The 25847-nt window shown below is 40.3% G+C and overlaps 1 protein-coding gene and 2 long non-coding RNA genes across 11 annotated transcripts in view; 2 read left to right on the forward strand and 1 right to left on the reverse strand.

Annotated features, from left to right (window-relative positions):
* The window catches only part of GALNT1 (polypeptide N-acetylgalactosaminyltransferase 1), a 60094-nt gene extending 35590 nt beyond the window's left edge, over window positions 1–24504 (forward strand). The window contains exons 1-10 of one of the 2 annotated variants that reach the window (XM_080976793.1): window positions 2682–2768; window positions 6618–6784; window positions 9368–9575; window positions 11138–11308; window positions 12669–12786; window positions 13375–13555; window positions 16294–16433; window positions 20989–21087; window positions 22121–22255; window positions 23402–24504. In XM_080976793.1, the coding sequence (XP_080832919.1) occupies window positions 6742–6784; window positions 9368–9575; window positions 11138–11308; window positions 12669–12786; window positions 13375–13555; window positions 16294–16433; window positions 20989–21087; window positions 22121–22255; window positions 23402–23548 (1242 nt within the window). In that variant the 5' untranslated portion in view covers window positions 2682–2768; window positions 6618–6741 and the 3' untranslated portion in view covers window positions 23549–24504. Of the gene's footprint in view, window positions 1–2681; window positions 2769–6617; window positions 6785–9367; window positions 9576–11137; window positions 11309–12668; window positions 12787–13374; window positions 13556–16293; window positions 16434–20988; window positions 21088–22120; window positions 22256–23401 lie in introns of those variants that run through there. The other variant, XM_080976792.1, reaches the window with a different exon arrangement.
* The window catches only part of LOC308460620, a 428649-nt gene that overhangs the window by 148905 nt on the left and 253897 nt on the right, over window positions 1–25847 (forward strand). The window lies entirely within an intron of this gene.
* Window positions 1–25847, reverse strand: part of LOC308460613 — a 102588-nt gene that overhangs the window by 28521 nt on the left and 48220 nt on the right. For 4 of the 8 annotated variants that reach the window (XR_013978624.1, XR_013978626.1, XR_013978628.1 and 1 more), the window contains one exon: window positions 8910–8966. The exons of 2 other annotated variants lie outside the window; for them this stretch is intronic. This is a non-coding gene — a long non-coding RNA (uncharacterized lncRNA). Of the gene's footprint in view, window positions 1–2786; window positions 3018–8909; window positions 8967–25847 lie in introns of those variants that run through there. 2 more of the 8 variants (XR_013978630.1, XR_013978631.1) reach the window with 2 other exon arrangements.

Below are 25847 nucleotides of genomic sequence, written 5' to 3' on the forward strand. Positions count from 1 at the left end.
ATGATTCAGGTGAAGGGAGAGATTCAGGCATGTTTTGAAAAGATACAAAAGTACTAACTATCTCCCATGTTCAGTGGGTGGTGTGGGGGACTCCATGGTCCTGAATGGGGTAACTGTGGCATTGTAGGACCAGGAGAGCACCCTGGGAGTCATTTTGGACTCACAGCTGCTCATGGAGGCACAGGTCAATTCTGTGTCCAGGGCAGGTATCTACCAGCCCCATCTGGCATGTTGGCTGAGACCCTATCTGCCGGTGCCCTGTCTCACCAGAGTGGTATATGCTCTAGTTATCTCCCACTTGAACTACTGCAATGTGCTCTACCTTTGAAAGTGACTCAGAATCTACAACTAATCCAGAATGCTGCTGCCAGACAGGTGACTGGGAGTGGCTGCTGAGACCATGTAACACCGGTCATGAAAGATCTACACTGGCTCCCAGTATGTTTCCGAGCACTATTTAAAGTGTTGGTGCTGACCTTTAAAGCCCTAAATAGCTTTGGCCCTGCATACCTGAAGGAGCATCTTCTGGAGACATCTGAAGGCAGCCCTGTATCAGGAAGTTTTTAATATCTTATGTGTGTTTGTATTTGTAAATTCTGTTGGAAGCCACCTAGAGTAGCTGCGGTGGCCTAGTCAGATGGGCAGGGTACAAAATAAATCACCATCATCTACTAACAAAGCTGTGCTAAAGATCACATGTGAAGGCTTGATTAATCTTTGCAAGAAATGGCGCCTTCTCTGTTGCTGACCTGGTATGTTTTTATATCCACCCATAGATTTGTATGACTATCTTTTCTTTCTTTCTTGAGGCAGGTTAAAAACTTTTCTTTTCTGTTCCTCCTTTGGTAGTTGAATTGTTTGATTCTGCTGTTCATATCTGATAGGTTTTTTTGTTCTTTGGTTTATATTTTCATTTTAAAGTTGAAAAGCAGTACAAAAAGTTATGAAAATCACCTGCTCAGCAACACTTGTCACTTGAGTGCTGCCCATACTCTTAGATCAGGGTATGTAAAACTCGCTTGGAGACACATCTTGTTTTTAACTTGTGCGTGGATATACAACTCTATTTTGGACTTTTCACATACATTAAATTAGTTATGTATGGATTGTATTTTTATTTAGATGTATGAACAAGGTCTTGCATCTTGGTTAATACCCATTATGTTTCTCAGACTGTCTACCTACTGAGCATATGTGCCTTTAAAAAGTTAATTGCTATTGTGAAACAATGGAATGAACTATTTTTTTGTAATTAGCATAATTATTAAACACGTTGATCTGATCTAGTAAAAGTAATGTTTTGAAAATACTTTGACGAAGTATTTTTTTGTCTGGTCTAATGTGCACATCTAGTCCTTAACTTTAAATCTTGATTTCTTGCATTCAGACCTATTTAATTTAATTTGGAATTCCATGTAAAAAATGAAGAATATTATCCCACTAGTGATTATGTAATATATTTTCAGTTGTATGAATTGGGTGATCTTTTGGAAGTTTTCTGAAGTCTCAACAGTGGAAAAGGTTTTGATGGATGGTTTTGATCTTTGGGTGCCAGATTTTGTCTTGTCCACAACCCCAAAGTTGAATGCATCTGTGGCTTGAGGTTTATTCCATTGGTAGGGTGTTATCCTCTCCCCAGTCTTGATGTGCATTCATTCAAAAATTCATGCTTATTTCTCTTGTGTGCTCTCTTTTCCATGACTACTGTATGCTTTTAGATAATATTTCAGGTAATTCTGGGAAAGGTAAAGCAGCTTTAACACCAAAAGTGTCCATTTTGGCCCACAATAAAAATTCAAAAATCCTCATTAGGGCAATAGCTTTACGAGACCAACCAAAATGTCATAAAGTGTGTACTTCAATAACCTCTGTGGAGGTAATGTATTAGTAAGAAGGATGATAGGAACATCACCTCCAATGTTTAGAGTTATGGTTGCTCAAGACCCTCACAAGGTTTGGCTTTGAACTAGATTTTAAGTAGGTTTCACAATAAGGAGTGCTATTTTTCTAGAAAAAGAGGTGCCGGAACTCATCATGAATGCCTGCCTTTTTCTCTTACAATGACAATGGCGCCTACCTGAGAGGTGTCGGAACTGAGTTCCAGTGAGTTCTGGCTGAAAAAAAGCCCTGACAATAAAGTAAACTGAGGAGATCAGCCTCCAACATTCCTAGTTGATTGCAAGCAAAGGAGGTGCTAATACGTCAGTCCACTGTGCTTCTTGTTCTTTCTAGGAACTTCTGTCCTAGAGGAGAATTGGAGACTCTTAAGAGTTGCTTCTCTTAAATACCCAGCAATACTCCATGTTTGGAGCCCATGACAGAATTGACCTAGGATTTTCTTTAGGCAGTTACATTTTAAAAGTGGATTTTCCTGGGAAAAAAACAGAAGTCTAAATCTTTTTAATTTTTCTTCTCAAAAATAACTAACTTTACATATCCTAGATTTGTAACATCTTTTACTAATACATACAGTCTGGTATTTCAGCCTTCATCTAGTTAACATGTAAAATAATTTTATACGGCAAAGAACAGAATTTTAAGTTTTTCACCAGAAAGCTCTCTTGGGGGGCAGCTGGCTTATGCCATAAGCACCAGAAAATCTTCAGAACTTTCTTTATATGAATTCTGCTTGAATCTCTAACCACAATGGTTTTAAGGACCATTTTGGATTTTGTTTCTAGGGTCTAAAGAAGATTTCTACTTGAATCATGAGATATTGCAACTTTCTTATATCAGAAGAGAGGAAATTTTCATTCTCTTGATGTCAGGTAAATTATGAAATAACTGTTAAGGTCAGACTTGAACTTGACTACAAACCAGTGTGTGGATGCTGAAAAGATTTAGTATACATAGGCTACTAGATGGAGTAGTGTCTCTTGGAGACTTAACACACAAATTCCTATCATAAAAGTATTGCTGTTTAGCCCTGCTGTTTCTTCAGGAAATGTTCCGCTATGCATTTGTCTTGTGCCTGTTTTCCGAACCATTGGCAATTAAGTTCATTGTTATCATCCTGCCTGTTGGGTTGGATTACAAAACAGGCGTTCAAGCTTGATATATCCTGTATGGAACAAAATCTCGCTTCATGTCTTTTAGATGCAGTCCTGTGCCCATTTATATGGGATAATGTCTCACTTACTTTATTGTGACTTATTTTGAGTAGATACGTATTAACAAGGGTGCCAACTTGAATGAAATATTGTGGGGGCCCAGGTAAGCCCCACCCCACAATCGATCACATGACATGACACACTAGCAACATTTGAATAGCAATGCCCATCAACCTTGGGGGGCCCTGGCCCCTTCAAATATTTTATTTGTGGGCCAAAGCCCCCTTGGCCCCTAGGAGTTGGCTCCTATGATGTATATAAGATTGTGCTGTACATCTATAAAACATATCTTGGGGAGTGTGTGTGTGTGTGTGTGTGATGTATTTCCTGCAGTACTTTTTCCATTTGTGGCATTTTTGAACTATTTTGAACCAGTGACATGCTTGGCCTCGTCTGCGGGTTGCCTAGAATTATTAGCAGTTTTGACCAGTTCTGCTTCCGATAATCCATGGTAATCACAATTGATGAACTTTACCTGTTTGTGGGTACATAGAATGTAATCAGTTGAATATGGGTTGATTAGCCACTAGGGTATCTTTAGACTTGAAATGTCTTATTGGACTGTCTAATTGGATGCCAGTGGTCCTTTGTTAACCTTATTCTGCTGTTAACATAGAGCCAGCTCAAGACCCTGGGTCTTTGAAGACTGCTGTAGAATATTTTATTGTGTTTTAGGTGATCTACATAGACATTTCCTCCTAGATTAAGAATCTTATGCAGTGGTACCTTGGTTCTCGAACTGAATCCATTCTGGGAATCCGTTCGACTCCTGGAACCATTTGAAAACCAAGGCGCGGCTTCCGATTGGCTGCAGGAGCTTCCTGCACTCAAGCGGAAGCTGCGTTGGATGTTGAGCTTCCAAAAAACCTTCGCAAACCGGAACACTTACTTTCGGGTTTGCGGTGTTTGGGAGCCGATTTTTTCAGCAACTAAGCCGTTCCGGAATCAAGGTTTGACTGTACCTCTGCTTCACAGCTAGGTGGCTTTAAATATATTTTATAACTATGATTTGGGACGCGGGTGGCGCTGTGGGTAAAACCTCAGTGCCTAGGACTTGCTGATCGTAAGGTCGGCGGTTCGAATCCCCGCGGCGGGGTGAGCTCCCGTCGTTCGGTCCCAGCTCCTGCCCACCTAGCAGTTCGAAAGCACCCTTAAGTGCAAGTAGATAAATAGGTACCGCTTTATAGCGGGAAGGTAAACGGCGTTTCCGTGTGCAGCACTGGTGCTAGCTCGGCAGTTGCAGCTTTGTCACACTGGCCACGTGACCCGGAAGTGTCTTTGGACGGCGCCGGCTCTCGGCCTCTTGAGCGAGATGAGCGCGCAACCCTAGAGTCGGTAACGACTGGCCCATATGGGCAGAGGTACCTTTACCTTTACCTTTATAACTATGATAATAAAGCAGGTTAGTGTTGCTGCAGGCACTAAAGGAGCTTCAGAAGTTTTCTCATACAGCCAAAAGAGCCTGCTGTATGGAAGCCCTTTTCCATGTCTCAACATTACTTGTGACTTGGAATTTCAATGGTTCTCATGAATATCCTATCAAATCTGTTTTTGTAAAGGTCTGTTTTGGTCAGCCAGGCAGCAGCTTCATTTGTCTTGTCTTGCTGTGGGGAGGGGATTTCAACTTCTGTGTGTGTAGCTACCATGCATTGTATATTTTAATCTATTCAATATTTTTTGGCTAATAGGATGCATTCCCACATTTACCTCAGTCAATAGAAACAATAGGCAAAGTATCAAAATATCAAGGACTGCCTTTCATGCCTTGACATATTGTAATCTATTCTGCTTTACCAGTTCTCAATCCTGACTCAATCAGTTCTTCACTTCTAGCAGAAAAAACAGAAAAAAACACAGCTCTCTGCTTGATGCACAGATTCACCAATTTCCTTTTCTTGTGGGGAGTTTGAAAATACCCTTTCCTTTGAGTTTCTATCCAAATTTGAAGGCTGCTTACCTTTCCTACTGAAATTGTGGCTTTCTTTTTAAAAATAACTGTAAGTAACAGAACTTTGAAATAAGTGTCAGTATGTCTTAAAGCAGGGCAACTAGTGTAGTACTCAATTCCTTTAATTTTAAACCATTTTGTTACTAGTTTGCTACTTTAATAGAATATTCCATATTCCTAAATATACTGAAAAGATTACATTCTAACTGTCGGTGATAGCTTCTCTTTATTAGATTGTAAGTTTTTTTCCACTTGAATGAGAACGTCCTCTCCTTTCCGAGTTGTCAAAGCTACTTGATGTTTTGTGACATGTAAGTTAGTTTAACTGGTTAAAAGCCAAACAGTTTAATTTTCCTTGTAAGGAGCGTCCAGGCTCACTAACAAAAAGACTTTCTTGTTAGCAAACAAATTGTGATCCTCTTTTGCATTTGATGGATACTGGGGTTTTTGAGGTGCACCTCCCTACCAGGGGGAACTGTTGTCTCATGAGACTGGGAGAATAGGCTTCTAGGATAAGTAGTACATTTGAAACTGGACAGGAAGGAAGCTGTTTGCATATTCTTGGGGTCTTACACTGTTTTCATAGGAGTAATAGGAGCGGCTATATTCCATGCTAATGGAGGAGACCTGAGGTGCATTTGCTGCTTTCTTGTGTGGGGTATCTAAAACTCAGCTTAATATACCTTCATAGAGAAAAAGGAGAACCTTTTGGATCAAGGCACTAAGAATGTACTTAGTGTGGCAGACAAATACAGTTCTTTAGAAATACCAGCATCCTGAAAGCACTTCTCTAGGATGGGTAGCATTACAGATATTGGGAAACCCCATTGTTAGAATAACATTTGAGATACTGGTCTGCCTCCTTCAAGACTGTTTCTGCCTCTTGTGTATGTAGAGCTTGATCCAGTACTTTGCAAGTTGTAGTTCTGTTCTGATTAGCTGTTATTGGGCCAGAGTTTCTGATACGATGGTTCACTCAGTGCTTGGAGCATTGATGGTGGCGAGGTCACCAATGGCATCTTCAGCTAGTCTCTGATTAATTATAAAGGATTACTCTTTGCAATCTTTAAGCATAACCTGGAAATCCTCTTCATGTGTTAGAACTATTTTAATTGAGCAGTAGACCTGTCAGGAAATTCATTCTGCATCCAGACATTCTATTCTGCATGAAGCATGTTTCACACAGCTAACTGTACCCATAATTTTCTTGTTCATTCATTGATGACCTATGAAAGTTAATGCTATTACCAGCCTTCTTGCTTCAGTGTTTCAGTTGAAGTAGTCAATTGAAATGGCTAGTGTAACATGGGTCAAAGGGCATTTTTACAGGTGAGTTCTGAATGCGTCAGTGAACAAGGGCCTATTTGCAAAAAGCTTGGGGAAAGGGCCTTTTCAGGGATGACAACCCATTGATGAAACACCGTCCCCAGGGAAGTTCTCCTTGTCCCTACCTTATATTTTTTAATATAAAGAGAATATTAGAGAATATTTTTTTTATTCAAATGTAATAATAAAGGGTTCATTTATTACTGCTTTGCTTTATTTGTGTTTTGTCTTAGGTGTAAGACAAAAGTATATCCAGATAACCTTCCTACAACAAGTGTTGTAATTGTCTTTCACAATGAAGCTTGGAGTACTCTCTTGCGAACTGTACATAGTGTCATCAACCGGTCACCGCGACACATGCTGGAAGAAATTATTCTGGTAGATGATGCTAGTGAAAGAGGTAAGATTGCATAAGGTGCAGTTTGGGCATATTGCATGAATTCAAAAAACTGAGTAGCAAACAAAAATGAAATGCCGGTTGCTGATATACCTGTAGTTACTGGACAGATTAGAGCAGTTTTCATCAGGTGAAAATGAAATGCCTGTTTTGATAGGTAGAGTGTAAATATTTATATTTGAGAAAGCCTTCTTTAAGTCAGATGCATCTGGTAGAGGAATTGATTCAAGTTATAGATAGCAATGGGGAAGTGCGGTGTTGCAAAACACTTTGTGCATAACTTTGCAGGTCTGCAAACCCCATTTTGGCTGGGCCAGGCCTTTTTTACTTTCCCTAAACCTGACATCATATATGATTATTTAAGAGAAATGCAGTATTCACACTTTTAAAAAATCAATTTTAAAAAGCAACCTGATTCTTTTAGGTGGTTTTGTAATCGGTATTAGAAACTGGGACAGAAAAGCTAGGAGCGAAATGGCTTCTGGAACTTGGGTTGTAGGCGCCAAAACAAGAATGTCTAGTTGCCATTTTGGGGTGGGGCAGCAATGCTTTCTATTTATTACTTTAATAAGCATGAGCTAATACACAATTCTCATAAGTGAAATATTGTTAATATCACATTTTTAACAGAAATTGTTAATACATGTTTAATTTGGTGTTTACCATAACAATATTGGTACCATACTTCATTTTTCAAAACACTCTACTCTTTATTGTTAAACTCCTTAACATATTGTCTATCCTTAACATATACTTTGAAGCTTCAAAGCACATGCATTTCAGTAATCCTTGAGTGTCAACCAGGCACAAAAAGTGGCACCTAGACTTTTTGAGGTGCTGACAAATGGAGAATCTTTAGGCACAAAATTCGCCTGGTGCCCTGCTAATTTTGAACCCTGTTTGTAATCATCAGTTTTTTACTTACCATAGCCCTTATATAAACTTGTATAGCAAGTATATAGCATAATATATAATCCATGCTTCTCTGTGCTAAAAACATTATCCATACTGGTACATAACATTCACTCTTTTGAATTTAATGAATTCATTAAAGCTACCCACTGGAAGCAGTCCAGACTTCACAGACTGCATATGTTGAAATAGAGATTACTCTATGCCAGGGTAAAGTAAATCACACTCCTCAAATAACCTAGGGTGCCCTTAATGCTCAAACATGCATGAAATGAATATTCATTAAATAGTGCTTGCTTAATCTCTAAATCACTTTTTAGTTGGATTTTGCCATATTGATAAGTACAGTGCATCCACATTCTGTTTTTCCTTTGGAATGGTGCTGAACCTGCTTCTTAAGAGAATTCTTTTGCCTTTATGTAGAATTATTATTATTATGGATTTCTTCATTGAAGCAGTGTTGGAATAAAAAGCTGTTATGTGAGCTTTGCTTTTAAGAGTTTTATAAATGTAAAACCTGGTAAAGGACCCCTGACAGTTAAGTCCAGTCGCAAATGATTGTGGGGTTGCGGCACTCATCACGCTTTACTTGCCAAGGGAGCCGTTTGTCCGCAGACAGTTTTTCTGGGTCATGTGGCCAGCATGACTAAGCCGCTTCTGGTGAAACCAGAGCAGCGCATGGAAACGCCGTTAACCTTCCCGCCAGAGCAGTACCTATTTATCTACTTGCACTTTGGCGTGCTTTCAAACTGCTAGGTTGGCAGGAGCAGGGACCAAGCAACAGGAGCTCACCCCATCACGGGGATTTGAACCGCTGACCTTCTGATCAGCTCAGTGGTTTAGACCACAGTGCCACCCGTGTCCCTAAGAGTTTTATAGTACTTAAGTAAACTGTGTATAGTACTGTGTATAGTATAGTACTCTGAAACCATGTATACCTGACTCTTCAAGTTGTACATAGCTGCATAGTACTATATTAATGTTTTCCTTGATGGTGCTTCTGTGACTCACATGGAACTTGGTTTAAAATAAATTGGGTTTGAAGTTTATCAAACTGAAGGATGCAGGCAGAAAATGCAACCTCTGTTTACATGCTGGTTAAATACTCTGTAACTAAGAAATTAGGCTTCTACAAAGATTTCCTAATCTGGAGAAAGTGGGTTTCAAATTTTAGCATCAGTTGGCTGAACTGAATAAAGCAAACATTCAGCTTTACCTTTGTATCTGCTGCTGCCATATTCCCAGTAGATTTGCATAATATTTCACTTTTGCACTGGAAAAAGAAACATCAAGAATACAATACTTACTCCTTGCATAATTTAAAAGTGCTAATTTTTCATTTAGAAGAAAAATAGTGGATAAATACCGATTAGTTGTTTTGCTTACATGTGGAAAAAGTCACCATCCTGAACCAGAAAAAGGGAGTTTTAATCTTCCATTAAAATCTGCAATTTGGAGCATAACGTGTGTGTCCTGGTTCTGTTATTGCAGAGTATTCATAGTATATTCAGTCTTAAATTTAGTGTTGATATCTGGATTGTTCTGCCCCCTTTTGACTATTCTTGTTGAGAGTTCATTTAGACATAAGCCATTTTAAGAGTTCTTACTAAAATTATGAGTACATGTAGCTTGAATGCTACATTTATTTTATCTTTCGCTTGCCATACTTTTTAGAGTTCTTGAAGAGACCCTTGGAGAACTATGTGAAGAAATTACGAGTACCAGTTTATGTGATTCGAATGGAGCAGCGTTCTGGACTGATCAGAGCCAGATTGAAAGGAGCTGCTGCTTCTAAAGGCCAAGTCATCACCTTTTTAGATGCTCATTGTGAATGTACAGTAGGATGGCTGGAGCCACTGCTAGCACGGATAAAATTAGACAGGTGCTTATTTTATAAAACATGTTAAAGGTTAATACTGACTAATGCAGCAAATCTGTTTTTTTAAGCGTGACTCATCCTTGGACATAGTGGGTAAACTTCATTAATCCTTAGAATATAAGAAATTTGTAGTAGAAGAATATTTGCACAAAGGATTAATTAAAGAGCAGTGACAGACCTTGGTAATCTTCAAATGCAGTATGGATGTATTGCAGATACAGTGGTACCTCAGTTTACGAACATAATCCATTCCGGAAGTCCGTTCTTAAACCAAAGCCGTTCTTAAACTGAGGCACGCTTTCCCTAATGAGGCCTCCCACCGCCGGTGCCCTTCCACCATTCGGATTCCGTTCTTAGACTGAGGTAAAGTTATTAAACCAACACACTATTTCTGCTTTTGTGGAGTTTGTAAACCAAATCGTTCTTAAACTGGACTGTTCTTAAACCGAGGTACCACTGTACAACTATATGTATAATTAATAACTGTGACACCTCAGATATCCTGCCATAGCCTGTTACTATTGTTTTCTGTGTTATGCTCATGCCTTGTAGCATGTTTCTCCGGAAATCAAGCAACCTGTTCTCTGAGGTACATAGGAACCTACCATTCTACCAAGTTAAACCTTTGTTTCATTTAAGGATTTTCCTGCCCTAACTGCTAGCCCATCTGGCTCTGAATACAAATACCTTGTTTAGAGAGGTAACACTTTTGAATGTGGTTAATGTGAGCTTCAGTCTACTATCCTGCATTATTTAATTTCTAAGATTTCTTCTTTCTTCTTTTTATTTTTTTCCAATTTCCAATTTTACAATAATTGATACCTCATCACACATACATACATCATAGTTTGACTTCCCTCCCCCCTTTCTGTGGTTTCTTCTATTTTCACTTTTGATTTATGCACCTCCCCTGTAACTCCTTATAATTGTTACTCTCAACTTTGAAAGTTTAATAGTTTAACTGCTCATCTTCAGTTAATCCTGCTAATGCAGTTAACTGTTTGCAATGATTTTTAAAATACTCCAGATAATTTCCCCATTCTTTTTTAAAAGTTCCCTCATCTTGGTTCCTTATTAGTCCAGTAAGCTTAGCCATTTCTGCATAGCCCATTAATTTTTCTTGCCATTCATCCTTGGTTGGAACTGTATCTTATTTCCATCTATTATTTATAAGATTTCTTATCTACCCTTCACCCCACGTACAATAGAAGTGACAGCTCTTGCAGATAAAGGACTATTTCAAGTGTTTGATCATTACTTTGTTTAATAACATAGCATAGTTTCTTGTATTCTATGTTGCTGTGGTATAAAGTGAGCATGAGCCGGACAAAAACGAACCTTTTAAGCCTCATTGAAATAACTGAAGCTAGTTCAAAGACACTTGTAGATACTTAACATGAGCTGGATCATGTCTATCATGTACTAAAACTGAAACCTTTTCAGAGATGAACAGGAAATGAGATGCTCAATTTGTGGTATAGGGCTGATATTGTATGTAACAAGGGCTGTATTTTGTTCCTGTATTCTTGCCTTTTTCTAATGGTCTATGCCATTTCTTTCTTTAGGAGAACAGTAGTTTGTCCAATTATTGATGTAATCAGCGATGATACATTTGAATATATGGCAGGTTCTGATATGACTTACGGTGGGTTCAACTGGAAGTTGAATTTCCGGTGGTATCCTGTTCCACAGAGAGAAATGGACCGAAGGAAAGGTGACAGGACCCTTCCAGTCAGGTAAAGGGAGCTGATGAGCATTATTGGGATATCCCTTCATTCATGTGTCTAATAATACAATCCAGGTTTACTCAGTTCCCAAGTCCATTTCTACATTAAAAAGAACTCTGAAGGTGCAAGGAACTGTGAGGGAAATATGATATGTAATCAGCAACCATTAACTTGATTTAAAAAACCCCAGTAAATTAAGACACATCTTAGAAAGCCTGCTGAAACAGGTAGATCATACAACTCTTAGTAATAAGTAATTGCAGGTTGAACACTAGGAAGTGTGTTCTCCCTTAACTGTGAGCATCTACTGTGGTACCTCGGGTTAAGAACTTAATTCGTTCTGGAGGTCCATTCTTAACCTAAAACTGTTCTTAATCTGAAGCACCACTTTAGCTAATGGGGCCTCCCGCTGCCACTGTGCCGCTGCTGCGCGATTTCTGTTCTCATCCTGAAGCAAAGTTCTTAACCCGAGGTACTATTTCTGGGTTAGTGGAGTCTGTAACCGGAAGCATCTGTAACCCAAGGTAACACTGTAGTTTGGACAGGGAGGTCCATTCCAAGTTAGTGATTAGTATGTCACCTTTTCTAAACCTGCGGCAGTGAAACAACGCTGTTTTGGCACAACAGAACTTCTTCCTTAAACATGCTCTGGGGGTTTTCCCCAACCCTCCAGAGCATGGTTATGGGGTGCACAAAGAGAGGAAGTGCTTGTGCAAACATAATTGCTTAACTGGATACTGCCTATGGAAATTAATGGACCTAAGTTAATCATGTACAGTGGTGCCTCGCAAGACGAAATTAATCCGTTCCGCGAGTCTCTTCGTCTAGCGGTTTTTTCATCTTGCGAAGCAATCTTATTAGCGGCTTAGCGGATTAGCGCTATTAGCGGTTTAGCGGCTATTAAAGGCTTAGCGGCTTAGCGGCTAAAAGGCTATTAGCGGCTTAGCGGCTTAGAAAAAGGGGGGGAAAGCGAAAAAAATCTCAAGACTCGCAAGACTTTTTCGTCTTGCGAAGCAAGCCCATAGGGAAATTCGTCCTGCGAAGCGCATTGAAAACGGAAAACCCTTTCGTCTAGCGGGTTTTTCGTCTCGCGAGGCATTCGTCTTGCGGGGCACCACTGTATTAATTTTTTTGATATTAATGTTCTGAGTTGGACTGGCATTAGATGCAGTTCAGGATGCTGCAACATACCTTATCCTTCAAATCTGTGCTGCCTTCCTGTACTCCCAGACTGGCAAATGCCTCCCTCTTTTTCACCCTCTGGCCCAATTTTAGCTATATTTTTGTTGGGATAGAGTTCACTGCTAAGAGTAATAAATGTAATAATAAATGTCAGAGTTGGATTTAAAACATTTTCATATTTCTTTAGGACGCCTACAATGGCAGGAGGCCTTTTTTCTATAGATAGGGACTATTTTCAAGAAATTGGGACATACGACGCAGGAATGGATATATGGGGAGGAGAAAACCTAGAAATTTCATTCAGAGTAAGTAAACTTCATTTTTATTCCCAGGTAGTGCAGCTTAGTTATGGTAGGCAGACATATTTTGAATGTTACCAGAGAAAAGGTGCAAATTCTATCTTTCAACGATAGATTATTTTTTAAAATTAAAAACAAATTCAGGGAAGAGAGATAACAGCTGCTTTGCCAGAGTGCTTTGGTGCAGTACTGCAAAGCACATGGTTCACAGCTCTGATCAAAAGTTCTAGGACATCCCAGTATCTGCATGTGCAGTTGACTGAAGAATAGTTAAACTTGGGTAGAGCTGTCATGCTACCATTATGATGTTTCAGTAATACTGGTAAGTGCCCAATGTCCTTGCTGCAACAGAATGGTCTTGCTACGTAATCTGGATATGATTTCACATGGGCTGGAAGTGGGACATCTGTGATGAGTTCTCCATGAAATGGTGAAGGGTGATAACCACTGGTCAAGAGTGATGTGTAAATATAATTAGTAAAATTATAATGCAGAATTATTACTCATGCAGTTATAGTTTGCATAGTAATCAGAACCTTTCTTTCCCTAAAATACAATAGAAATATGTTTATGGTGAACTCTTGACATTTTCAGATTTGGCAGTGTGGGGGAACTTTGGAAATTGTAACATGTTCGCATGTTGGACACGTTTTTCGAAAAGCCACTCCTTACACTTTCCCAGGAGGGACAGGGCAGATTATTAATAAAAATAATAGACGACTTGCAGAAGTTTGGATGGATGGATTCAAGAATTTCTTCTACATAATTTCCCCAGGTAAGCAAGGAATCTTCAGCATAATATAGTGTCTTAAAAGTATCTTAAAAGTAATATAGTGTCTTATAGTATCTACGGGACCGCCTCTCCTGGTATGCCCCACAGAGGAACTTACGGTCTTCAAATAAAAACATCTTGAAGGTCCCAGGCCTCAGAGAGGTTAGGCTGGCCTCAACTAGAGCCAGGGCTTTTCGGCTGTGGCTCCAACCTGGTGGAACGCTCTGTCACAAGAGACAAGGGCCCTCCAGGACTTGACATCTTTCCGCAGGGCCTGCAAGACAGAGCTGTTCCACCAGGCCTTTGGTCAGGGCGCAGCCTGACTCCCTCCTTTGGCAATCTTTACAATACTTTAGTTTATGGTTGCCATCAATTTTGATTTTAATTAATTCTTTGATGTTTTTATAATGTTGCACTATTTTAGTGTTGTTAGCCGCCCTGAGCCCGGCTTCTGCTGGGGAGGGCGGGATATAAATAAAATTTATTATTATTATTATTATTATTAAAATGATACGGTGAATGTATAAAGCCATCTTCTGCTCAAACTATTGATTCACCTGGCTCTGAAATGTGATGCTAATGCAGTTTTAGGCTGCATTAATAGAAACCATAGTTTCCATCTCATGAGAAATAATAGTTACAATTCATTTTATACTAGACAGATCTCATCTTTGGAGTATTGTGTCCAGTTGTGGAGGAGGACTGTGAGAAGGATGTAGAAAAATTAGAGGGCAACCAAGGTGGTCTGTGGGATTGATGAGACATCATATGAGAAAAGGTTACCGTATTTTTCGTTCTATAGGACGCACCGGCCCATAGGACGCACCTCGGTTTTTTTTGGGGGGGGGGGAATGAATAAAAAAAATTATTCCCCCCCCCCCCGCCGCGGCTGCCGCCCCAAGCCTCGCGTGCTTCGGGCTGCAGGCTACCGCCCCAAGCCTCGCGCGCTCGGCGGGACCTCCTGCTGGGCGCGCAAGGCTTGCAGACACTTGCCCGAAGCACGGGGAGCCCTCCGGAGGGCTCCCCGTGCTTCGGGCGACAAGCTGCAGCCCCAAGCCTCGCGCGCTCGGCGGGACCTCCCGCCGGGCGCGCAAGGCTTGCAGACACTCGCCCGAAGCACGGGGAGCCCTCCGGAGGGCTCCCCGTGCTTTGGGCGACAAGCTGCAGCCCCAAGCCTCGCGCTCTCGGCGGGACCTCCCGCCGGGCGCGCTAGGCTTGCAGACACTCGCCCGAAGCACGGGGAGCCCTCCGGAGGGCTCCCCGTGCTTCGGGCGACAAGCTACAGCCCCAAGCCTCGCGCGCTCGGCGGGACCTCCCGCCGGGCGCGCAAGGCTTGCAGACACTCGCCCGAAGCACGGGGAGCCCTCCGGAGGGCTCCCCGTGCTTCGGGCGACAAGCTGCAGCCCCAAGCCTCGCGCGCTCGGCGGGACCTCCTGCCGGGCGCGCAAGGCTTGCAGACACTCGCCCGAAGCACGGGGAGCCCTCCGGAGGGCTCCCCGTGCTTCGGGCGACAGGCTGCTGCCCCAAGCCTCGCGCGCTTGGCGGGACCTCCTGCCGGGGGTGCAAGGCTTGCGGACACTCGCCGGGGCTGCAGGCTGCTGCCTGCAAGCCTGCGGGAACTCCCACCGGGCTTGCAAGGCTTGCGGATAGCTTCCTGAAGCCTGGAGAGCGAGAGGGGTCGGTGCGCACCGATGCCTCTCGCTCTCCAGGCTTCAGCGAAAGCCTGCATTCGCTCCATAGGACGCACACACATTTCCCCTTCATTTTTGGAGGGGAAAAAGTGCGTCCTATGGAGCGAAAAATACGGTATATGAACTGTATGTTTAGCCATGAGAGCAGAAGGTTTGAAGGGACCGAAGGGCTGTCACACAATAGAAAGGAATCTCTGCTACTCCCAAGTGGCAGGAATAGATCTGCAGAAGTAGAGATTTCAGTTGAACATTAGGAGAAACTTCAGTAAGAGTAATCCAGCAATAGAGCCATGTACCTAGGGATGGTGGTCTCTCTCACTGGAAGACTCCAGGTAGAGGCTAGACAGCCATGTATTGCAAATGCTTTAGCTCTAGATTTCCTACATTAAGCAGAAGGTTGGACTAGATTCTGTAAACATTTCTGTACTGTACTCTTCAAGATACTTGTGCTGTTACGGGGCTCAAATAAAGTAGCATCTTTAGGCATAATTCAAAGACTGTACCAAAACTACCCTGTTTGGTTGCAATTTCCTTGGAATGTTCAGACTCCTGCCAATGTGGTGTAGTGGTTAAGGGCGGTAGACTCGTAATCTGGTGAACCGGGTTCACATCCCCGTTCCTCCACATTCAGCTGCTGGGTGACCTTGGGCCAGTCACACTTCTTTGAAGTTTCTCAGCCTCACTCACCTCACAGAGTGTTTGTTGTGGGGAAGGAAGGAAAAGGAGAATGTTAGCCGCTTTGAGACTCCTTCGGGTAGTGATAAAGCGGGATATCAAATCCAAACTCCTCCTACCTTATATTAAATGTTCATTTGTAGCTCTGTAAGCAATTTCATGGAAATTGGTCTGTAGATAAGAAATTGATGCGGCCTCACAGTTTCAGATAAAACTGGTTGTAAGTTTTCTTTGTGATAGTAAGATACCTAGGACCTGTCCTCAAAGATCTGTGTAAAGATTACTCTTCTCACCCAGTCTAATTTTTGTGCAGGTAATCTATTACTGTATTTATTCAATTAAAACTGTAACTAACTGAGATGCAACTCTCTGCAGGGGTTACAAAGGTAGATTATGGAGACATATCATCACGACTTGGACTTAGACACAAGCTGCAGTGCAAACCATTTTCCTGGTACCTAGAGACTGTTTATCCTGATTCCCAAATACCACGACTCTATTTCTCTTTGGGAGAGGTAACAATTTTAAGACCCATACAGTTTTGAGAACTCTTAATTAACTGTAGAATTCTTTAATATGCCTCAAGCGTTGAAGTAAAAAAATGTGTGTGAACGGCACACCTGTGCTTTTTTCTAATGTGCAAAGCTTTAAAGTTTGGGTAATAAGATTAAAGCAGATTTATTTCTCCCATGTGTAAGTCTTTCTGTAATGCTGTAATAGAAGAATTCAAATCCTTAGGTCATATAAAATCTAAATTAATACTTGGATGGAAATTCTTTTCCAGAAACAGGGAATTTACATGCTGCTGTTAATGTGCACTGTGCTAACAGCTTCTAAACTTAAGTAACCACAGGCTAGTGGTGTAGCAGGGATTCTCAAGAGGAAAAGCTTGTTTTATCAGAACAAGTTCCTTTCCTCTTATTATGTTCAGCATGTTTCTATACTGCCTCTTTTGTAAATAAATTTTTATTAATTTTCACAGATAGTAAACAACAAAATAAGGATACAAAAATCAAACCACAATCTAACATTTGAACTTCTAATAAGGAATCCTACTATTTACAAGCCTTCTTTTGAGGTTCTTTAAACCTCAAGACTTCCTTCCAACCCCCTTCTACTGATTCTATACATCTTACATCATTCTCTGCATTTTGTTATCATTTGTATCCAGTTGTTACTCCTTAATATTTTCTAGTTCCTCACTGCTTACAAGTGCTTAATCGAACCCTCCCAATGTACCAACTTTTTTACAATATTTCTGCACATATACAATAAGTTTTTTTCCATTTTTTTAAACTTCTCATTGTCAGAGGCTCTGAGTTTTGCCGTCAGTTTTGCCATTTCTGCATATTCCATAAGTTTTATTTGCCATTCTTCTATTGTTGGCAACTGTTCTTTCCATCTTTGGGCTAACAGGATCCGGGCAGCTGTTGTGGCGTACATAAATAATTTCTTCTGTTCTTTGGGAATTTCTGTTCCTGTTACACCTAATAAAAATGCTTCTGGGTTGTTGTTGTTTTTTAAAAAAAGTTAGTTTAAACATTCTCTTCAATTCATTATATATCATTTCCCAGTAGCTTTTAATAACCTTACATTCCCATCACATATGATAGAATGTACCCTCTTTTTCTCTGCATTTCCAGCACTTACTAGAACTTGTTTTATACATTTTAGCAAGTTTAATCGTGTTATATACCACCGATACATCATTTTCATATAGTTCTCTTTAAGTGTGGTACATGCAGTAAATTTGAGATCCACAGTTTTTCCCAATCATTCACTTGTATATTATGTCCCAGATCCTTTGCCTACTTCATTACATACTTAACCTCTTCGTCTTTATTTTTCCATTCCAACAGCAAATTATACATTTTCGACAGTAATTTTATATTATCCTCCACTATTTTTCTTTGAAATCTTGATATGGTGTAACTAAATCCTTTTTGTCATTTTTAAAAGTTTCATTTAGTTGAAAGTGTTGTAACAAATCTATTACTTTCTCTCCAATTTCCTCAAATCTTTCAACTTTAATTGATTATCCACTTCTGTTAACAGCTCTCTGTACACTGGCCGTTTAGTCTTTATGCTAACCTTTTTTATTGATATTACTTCTGTCGGTGAGATCCACCATGGTGTCTTTTGTTCTAATACGGTAGTACCTCGGTTTACATACGCTTCAGGTTACAGACTCTGCGAACCCAGAAATAGTACCTCGGGTTAAGAACTTTGCTTCAGGATGAGAACAGAAATCGTGCTCCGGCGGTGCAGCAGCAGCAGGAGGCCCCATTAGCTAAAGTGGTGCTTCAGGTTAAGAACAGTTTCAGGTTAAGAACGGACCTCTGCAACAAATAAAGTACTTAACCCGAGGTACCACTGTAAATCCTTACATCTCTCCCATACTTTTAAAATTGCATTTCTTATTATATGGTTCTGGAATCCTTTGTGCACTTTGGCTTTATTATACCATAAATACGCATGCCAACCAAATCTACTGTCATGTCCTTCTAAATCTAAAAGATCTGTGTTTTCTAATTTAATCCAACAGATATGCTTCATAATATATCTTTAAATCTGGTAGGGAGAAACCCTCCTCTTAATACAAATATTCCCAAAGTGGTTAACATACAACAGCTTAAAACTCCTGTATTTTATTTAATAAATCTTTAACTTACCATACAGAGTTATCTACCCTCACAATGCAGTTTGCAACATATATAATAAACATTAGAATTCCCAATTTTTAAATAAGAAACAATAAAAATGATGCTCCCAATGGACATCAAAAGCATTTCCCTGGGGATGAATTTTATTAATTTTATATGCATTATATGTCCAGAATTTCCCAGATATATCCTGAATACTATAGTCAGAAGCAGTGTCTGGGCAGAAATTGCTGAAATGTCCGGGAAAATCAGGACTTATGGCAACCCATGTCGGCATTGTCGTTACTGGCGATTTTCCTTAAAAATAGCAGTCCTACATTATATGCTATATTATAATTAACTAATTTAAAAGGCAGAACCAACAGTAAAGATACACACTCTCTGGTCAATCAAGCCCAACTGCCTTGTGGAATAAAAGGACTGTTGCTTGCCTCTAAAATGAAGCCAAGGAAGAATATAGACAGGGCTTTAGAGTCATACCCAAAATGATTAGAATCCGATTTTGGATTAACAAAGCTAAGTAATGCTATCATAATGTTTAGCTTGATCTGATTAATCATCCTATCCCATTTCAGGTTGGACAGGTAATCTCACTCCTACCCTTCCTCTCCTACCCTTCCTGCTAATCTTAAGGGTAAACTAATTTGATAATTTAGAATGAATGCCATAGTTGCCACTCCGTGATTCTCATGATCACATGTTGTCATCTAAATAATTGTACTGATTTTCACTGAGCTTTAGATAAAACTTTCCACATTTTAAAAATCACATTGACTCTGAAACATCTGTTGGACTAAAGAAGAATATCCTTGCTTTTACAGTGGTACCTCGGGTTAAGTACTTAATTCGTTCCGGAGGTCTGTTCTTAACCTGAAACTGTTCTTAACCTGAAGCACCACTTTAGCTAATGGGGCCTCCTGCTGCCGCCGGAGCACGATTTCTGTTCTCATCCTGAAGCAAAGTTCTTAACCTGAAGCACTATTTCTGGGTTAGCGGAGTGTGTAACCTGAAGCGTATGTAACCTGAAGCATATGTAACCTGAGGGCCCACTGTATAAGGGGTTCAATGAGTTTAAGTTATAAGTCTTAGTGTTATTAAAATCTCAGATGTTGGACAGGCATGGGTCACTTAGCTGGTTTGCAAGCCATAACCATTCTTGGGGAAAGTGTAATCTGGCCGTATTATCCATGTCCTAACTAAAGTTAAGTTTACAGTACTGTAATGCATTCCATGTGGGGTTCCCTTGGAAGACTGGAAAATTCAACTGATTCAGAACATGGCTTCCACTAGTGCAACACTACAACACTGTAGAATACTGGTTTACTGAAAGGAGAGCATTGGAATGTGGGGAGGAAAAAGTCAGTTCGGTGACAGTTGGGGAGAAGTAGTAGAGTAGAGCAGCTGAAGAGAAAGATAAGAGAAAGCAGTGGACTAGAGAAAGGGAGAGAGAGGCAAGTGGTTCAGAGTTCAACCAGTGGGAAAAAGTGAGCTATAATAAGACACTGAAGACTATTATGTTTCAAGGGGACATCACTGATTAATTGCTCTTTACGGACTTTTAGGAGTCAAAGGATCTGAAAAGCTCTTGAACACCATGCTGCTGTTTTATGCCTTTCGTTTTATTGGTGGTTTTTAAAATTGTGTGTGCTGCCTTGATAATTTGATTTGGAAGCATACTGCTGCAAGGTATTGGTATTGCCCTGCATCCCCACTTGGCCCCCATGCCACAGCTTATTCACTATTTCTCTGCTCTTCCATTCTCATTCTTTGTTGTGTACAGTGAAGGGCATAAAGAAGGTGTGTGGAAAGAGCCTCAAGACTGCTCCTGATCTCTTTATTTATTTGCTTGTTTGTTGAATACGTATACCACCCTTCACCCAAAGATCTCAGGCCAGTTCACAGCATAACAATACAAATTAAAAACGCAAAATGCATAATAAAAACAAGAAAACAAGAAAACAAACCAATAACCACCACCCTCCGGAAGCGCATTTAACATGACCTAAAATGTTATCAGCCAAGGCCTGGTTGAAGAGGAATGTTTTCACCTGGCCTAAAGATGTTTAATGAAGGTGGAAGACAAGCCTCCTGGGGAGAGCATTCCACAAATGGGGAGCCACTGCAGAAAAGGCCTCTTCTTGTGTTGCCACCCTCTTGACCTCTTGTGGAGGAGGCCTGCAAAGAATGGCCTCAGGTTGGCTCATGTTAGTATTATTTATTCAATTTATATACCGCCGTATACCCACAGGTCTCATATGGAGAAATATAGGATGGACAGAGTAACTGAACAGGGGACATATGCAAAGGCTTCCTTGCTTGTGATTTTCAAGCCATGCATGCAGATTGTCTTTCTAATGTAAATACGTATAGCAAACGGAGTGTGCTGAATTTTTGTTCTTGTCTTCAGATCAGAAACATGGAAACAAATCAGTGTCTGGATAACATGGCAAGGAAAGAAAATGAAAAAGTTGGCATTTTTAATTGTCACGGGATGGGTGGCAATCAGGTAACAATATAAAATTCCAAAAACTAAAATATTAGATTTTTAAACTGTATATAATTAGACAAGTCATTGTGTATGTGAATGTGAGAGTGCATATGTCTCTGTGTGTGCATGCATGAGCACTGTGTGTACATATGTGCACATATGTGCCACAGAGTGCAGAGGAAATTAATGTTTTGGGGAGTGTGCGTTCATATGTCTGCATGACAGTATGCTTGCGTGTGGGAGTGCATGTTTGAGTGTACAGTGTAATGCAAGAATGTATGCATCTGTATACATTCTCTGGTCCATGGGGTCACGAAGAGTCGGACACGACTAAACAACAACATGCATCTGTAGGACTTGTGTGTACATGTGTGATTGTATTTGTGCATATATGTGTGCACACAGATTTGTGTGTGTGAGACTGGGTGGGGGTGAGATATGTGGGGGAGTGAGAGAATGGAGGAGAAAGAGGAGTGTCCCCACTTATTTGTGCATTGGCCACTCCTTCTGCCAGGGGTATGTGGCTCCAGTCACTATTTCCCAAAGACAATGTGCCCCTTGACCTCAAAAAACAGTTCCACGGTTACTGGGAAGTAAGACTTGTTAAATTCAGTGGGACTCATTTCAAAATGGAAATAGGATTGCACTGTACGACTTCTTTATAGTATGCTTTTATTCCTGTAGGTCTTGCTTGGAATAATATTAATTTGACTGTTGTGAGGTTGCAAGCTAGAGGGAGATCACCCTGTTTCATGCTGTAGACCTGTTTGTTTTAGGACATGGATGGGTGCTGTTGGGCAACATGGTGGGGAAAGTTGTGATTCCCCCTCAAAAAACTATTGCCCTGGAACAAAAGTTCTGCAGCGGCCCTGCCCTCTATCCAAGCACCCAGTAACTATCTACCAGTAGTTTAAGAAACTCTTTTATCCAAAGAGATTAATTATTCTAAATCTGTTTTCCGTATGTGTACATTGAGGACAGGTTTAATGTTCAGAAAAACATATAAAGTGGTATATAGCATGGTAATAACAGGCTATTGCTTTCCATCAAGGTTTTCTCATATACAGCCAACAAAGAAATTCGAACAGATGATTTGTGCTTAGATGTCTCCAAACTTAATGGTCCTGTCACAATGCTCAAGTGCCACCACTTAAAAGGCAATCAACTTTGGGAATATGATCCAGTGGTAAGTTGTCTTATGACTGAAGCTCAAGTGATTAGAAAATTCAGTGACTATAGATGTTGGTATAATTATAGTATTGTGGAGAATGCTGGTTGGAACTAGGAGATGGGAGTAATAAATTAAGATAAGTAACATGATGTGTTGCAATTTTTAAACTGTGTTGGAATTAAAGCTGCTTTTTTAGTAATGAAGTTGTGTAAGCAAAGGGAGGGAACTCATCTAAGGAGATAATTCATTCCTGTGTCCCATGGATTACAAAGGACACACACACAAATTACCGCTGTACCCTAACAAATAACACTCCCTATTTCTCCCCACAAACTGCAATGCTAGTTTTACCTGCTTTTCTCAAACTACAGTAATTCCTTGCATGATTAAAGGAAGCGCTGGCGGCCTTGGAGCTTGCAGTCACATCCTGTTTTGTTTTCCAAAGGGCCTGAACAAAAGGTACCAATGACCTTTTTGCTGGCCACTTGTATGCAAACCCTTTCCAACTCTTCCCCATTTCTCATTCTGCAGTGGTGCATTTAAATTTCTGTTACAGCAGCATCAAGGCAAAGCTAGAAATTGCTGTTAGAACATGGTTACGGGTTGGATTAAAATGTCGATTTGTATAAAAGATTTGATAGTCAATTTCTAGTAGTACGTTTTTAAATCTGTGGGCCCGTGGTCCATTTATTACAGTGCACCTGCTCTGAGTATGATTTTTGTTAGATATTACCTAGTGTTTTAAATTGGCCCTTTTTCTTGTTGACTTAAATCATGATTTAAGTCTATGCTAAGTCATTATTTTAAAGCCCCCCCTGCACTACATTGCAGTTTGAAACTTTAGAGTTTCAAAAGCAGTGTGCACTGCAAGGGAGGCTGCTTGTGAAAGGAAATATGTTAAAAAAAAAAAAATCCTAGACACCCTCCCACAAGCCCTTAAGAATCTTCAGTGGCATTTCCAAGATACCTAAGAGGTACTGAGTTCCATATATGCTCTCAAAGGATGTGGACCGCTTGGAGAGAGGAAAACACAACTATCCTTTTCCTAGCAGTGGTCGGTCCTAAATGAACCTACTGACTGGTGTGGATTATCTCTTCCTCTTCTAATTAAAATAAACTCTTTTTTTCCTCTTCCCTTTCCTCTCTCCCCCACCAAAAAAGAAATTAACCCTTTTGCATGTGAACAGTAACCAGTGCCTGGATAAAGCCACTGAAGAAGACAGCCAGGTACCCAGCATCAAAGACTGCAGTGGTGGCCGCTCTCAGCAGTGGCTTCTTCGTAACGTCACCCTTCCAGAAATATTCTGAAAGGAGTCAAAGAGGAGGATTGACTGGACTACCTCAGCAAGTACGTGGGCTACGTTTTTATGTAGCAAGCAAAGGCTGCAAGGTTTATTGGCCACTGGAGCAGATTTCTAAATCTTGAAGAGCCAGCCTTCCTGGTGTTAAGGGTGTGGGACTACATGAGTACTTGTGAACCTGCGCACACTGATGTTTACAAGATTGAAAATAGTTCATCAAAGAATCATTTAATAGAACATTTGGACCGTGGAAAGAATCAAGGAAATATGCACTCTGGAGAGTGGCACAACCGAGTTCTCTTGTACATCAGCAGCCTTGACCAAAGGTGCTGTTACAAAGATTCTTTTACAAGGTTTAATGTTAACCAAGGTATCAAACATAAATGCAAATATAAATGGAGAAGTTTTAATATCACAAGAGGGGGGGAAATCACTGAAGCAAGAATCAGGGTTCAGAGGCAAAAAAACAAATCAGAACTATATAAGAAGTACAATTTGTAATACTAAATATCAGATTTATATGTAGATTTTTTACTTCGGTGGGGGGGAAATAACCAAGTGAGACACAATTTCTGTTCAATTGTGTGGTAGTCCATTAATATCCTTTCTTCCTCCCCTGATGGGTCTTGAGCTTATTAGGAGCAAAAGTAAAATTGAGTATAAATAAAATTGGCTCTTTGAATGTCAGTTCAACATTTTTAAACTTTCATTTTGGCTTGCAGGCTGTTGGAACTGTTAATACATCTTTTTTTTTAATGATCTGAAAACTGGAGATGCATCCTTTGATGTGACTTGCTATTTCAGTTGTACTTGGGTCAATCAGCTTTTGACCTTCCATCACCAACTTAAGAATTTGTTAGTAAAATCTGTTAACTTGACTGATAATGCTTAATGGCCAACTCTCTTACTACTGTACTACAGGTTTTGTTTTCACAGCAATAAATCTTTCATTTTTTGACTCCAGTCAGAGCCTACAAATATTGCTTATTCAGGTAATAAGTAGTTGACAACTGAATGTTTCTTGAAAACATTTTTCCACTCCATATTTTGATTGCATTCATATTTAGATTGCATTTTTTGAATTGTAATGTTGATCTGCTTTTTTTTCCTAATAAAATCTAAAGAAACCTGTAGAAATGGCCTTTTAAAAATTGATGTAACTGAAGGCCCTATGATTTGCTGCTACATTAGTCCAGCATTTTGAACTTGAATAGCTTCTTTCAGCAATCTCTGAAAAATCAGAGCAGTGGGGAGTGGGTAATATTATGGTTCCTAACATTCAGAATGAGCTGTCTTTTAAAGCAAGAAACATGGAAATGACTAGGATAATTTTGAAAAGATTGTGCAGTCCTGTTTCCATTCCAGTTGGTTATATGCTGCTTTGATCAGCCATTCTCTCCTTTTGAACCCATTATGTGACACATCTACAAAACAGAACCAGAATGCTTTTCAGCACAAAATGGGGAAGCTGTCCCCTCACAGTTCTCTCCATCATATCACTGTTGTATGCAGTTTGAGTGGTAAGTGTTTTATATAAATGTAAATCAACCGTCCTAGTAATGCTCTCTTCAGTTAAATGTTAGCTAAGTAGTTGGAACTAAGGAACCTTGATATATGCTGCAGAGCTTTTCCATGATATTTGCCTGAGTTGTTCATATCTACTATGTGCCTTTCAGATGTGTAATTTGTTTGGTAATACCACAGAGACAAGAAAAAGGTCTTCTAAACTAAAGCATACTTCTAGCAGTAAGAACTGCATGTGTTCCACATTAAGACGTGCACATAAAAAGCAAGCCGGGGGCTATTAGGCCAGGAATAATCTGCAGTTGCTCTAGAATGTTGCTTGTTTTCTTATTTCTGCATCCTGTCCTTCTAGGAACCCAGTAAGTTTGAAAGAGGTTTGCATCTCGGCAATGTTTTAGCTTCTGCCAGACACTGCTCGTCCTACTCCTATATATGTTTACTCATAACTCAATTTGATGACATGTACTTGATAGCAGTCTTAATGTTGCTAAAGCAGTTAACTGCAATTGGGGGCAGTGGCTAGTCGAGGAATGTCCTTGAGTGAGAACAAAATAAAACCCTTTCTCCTGTAGGGATGTCTCCGTCCATCTCTCCACTGGCAGGAAGTTAAATGTTATAGAGAATACAACTTGGGGGCTGAGACTACCCCCTTCAGTTCTACTTCCTGCCGGCTGCTCCAGGCACAGCAAAAGAGAAGAGGCGGGCATGCCATTTGAGAAGGGATTTTTCATTTGTTCTTCCTTGTCTGTTTATTCTTGGCTTCCCTTCTGTTACTCCTGATG

This window comes from Podarcis pityusensis, assembly GCF_964106645.2.
Source record: "Podarcis pityusensis genome assembly, chromosome: 13".
NCBI lineage: Eukaryota > Metazoa > Chordata > Lepidosauria > Squamata > Lacertidae > Podarcis > Podarcis pityusensis.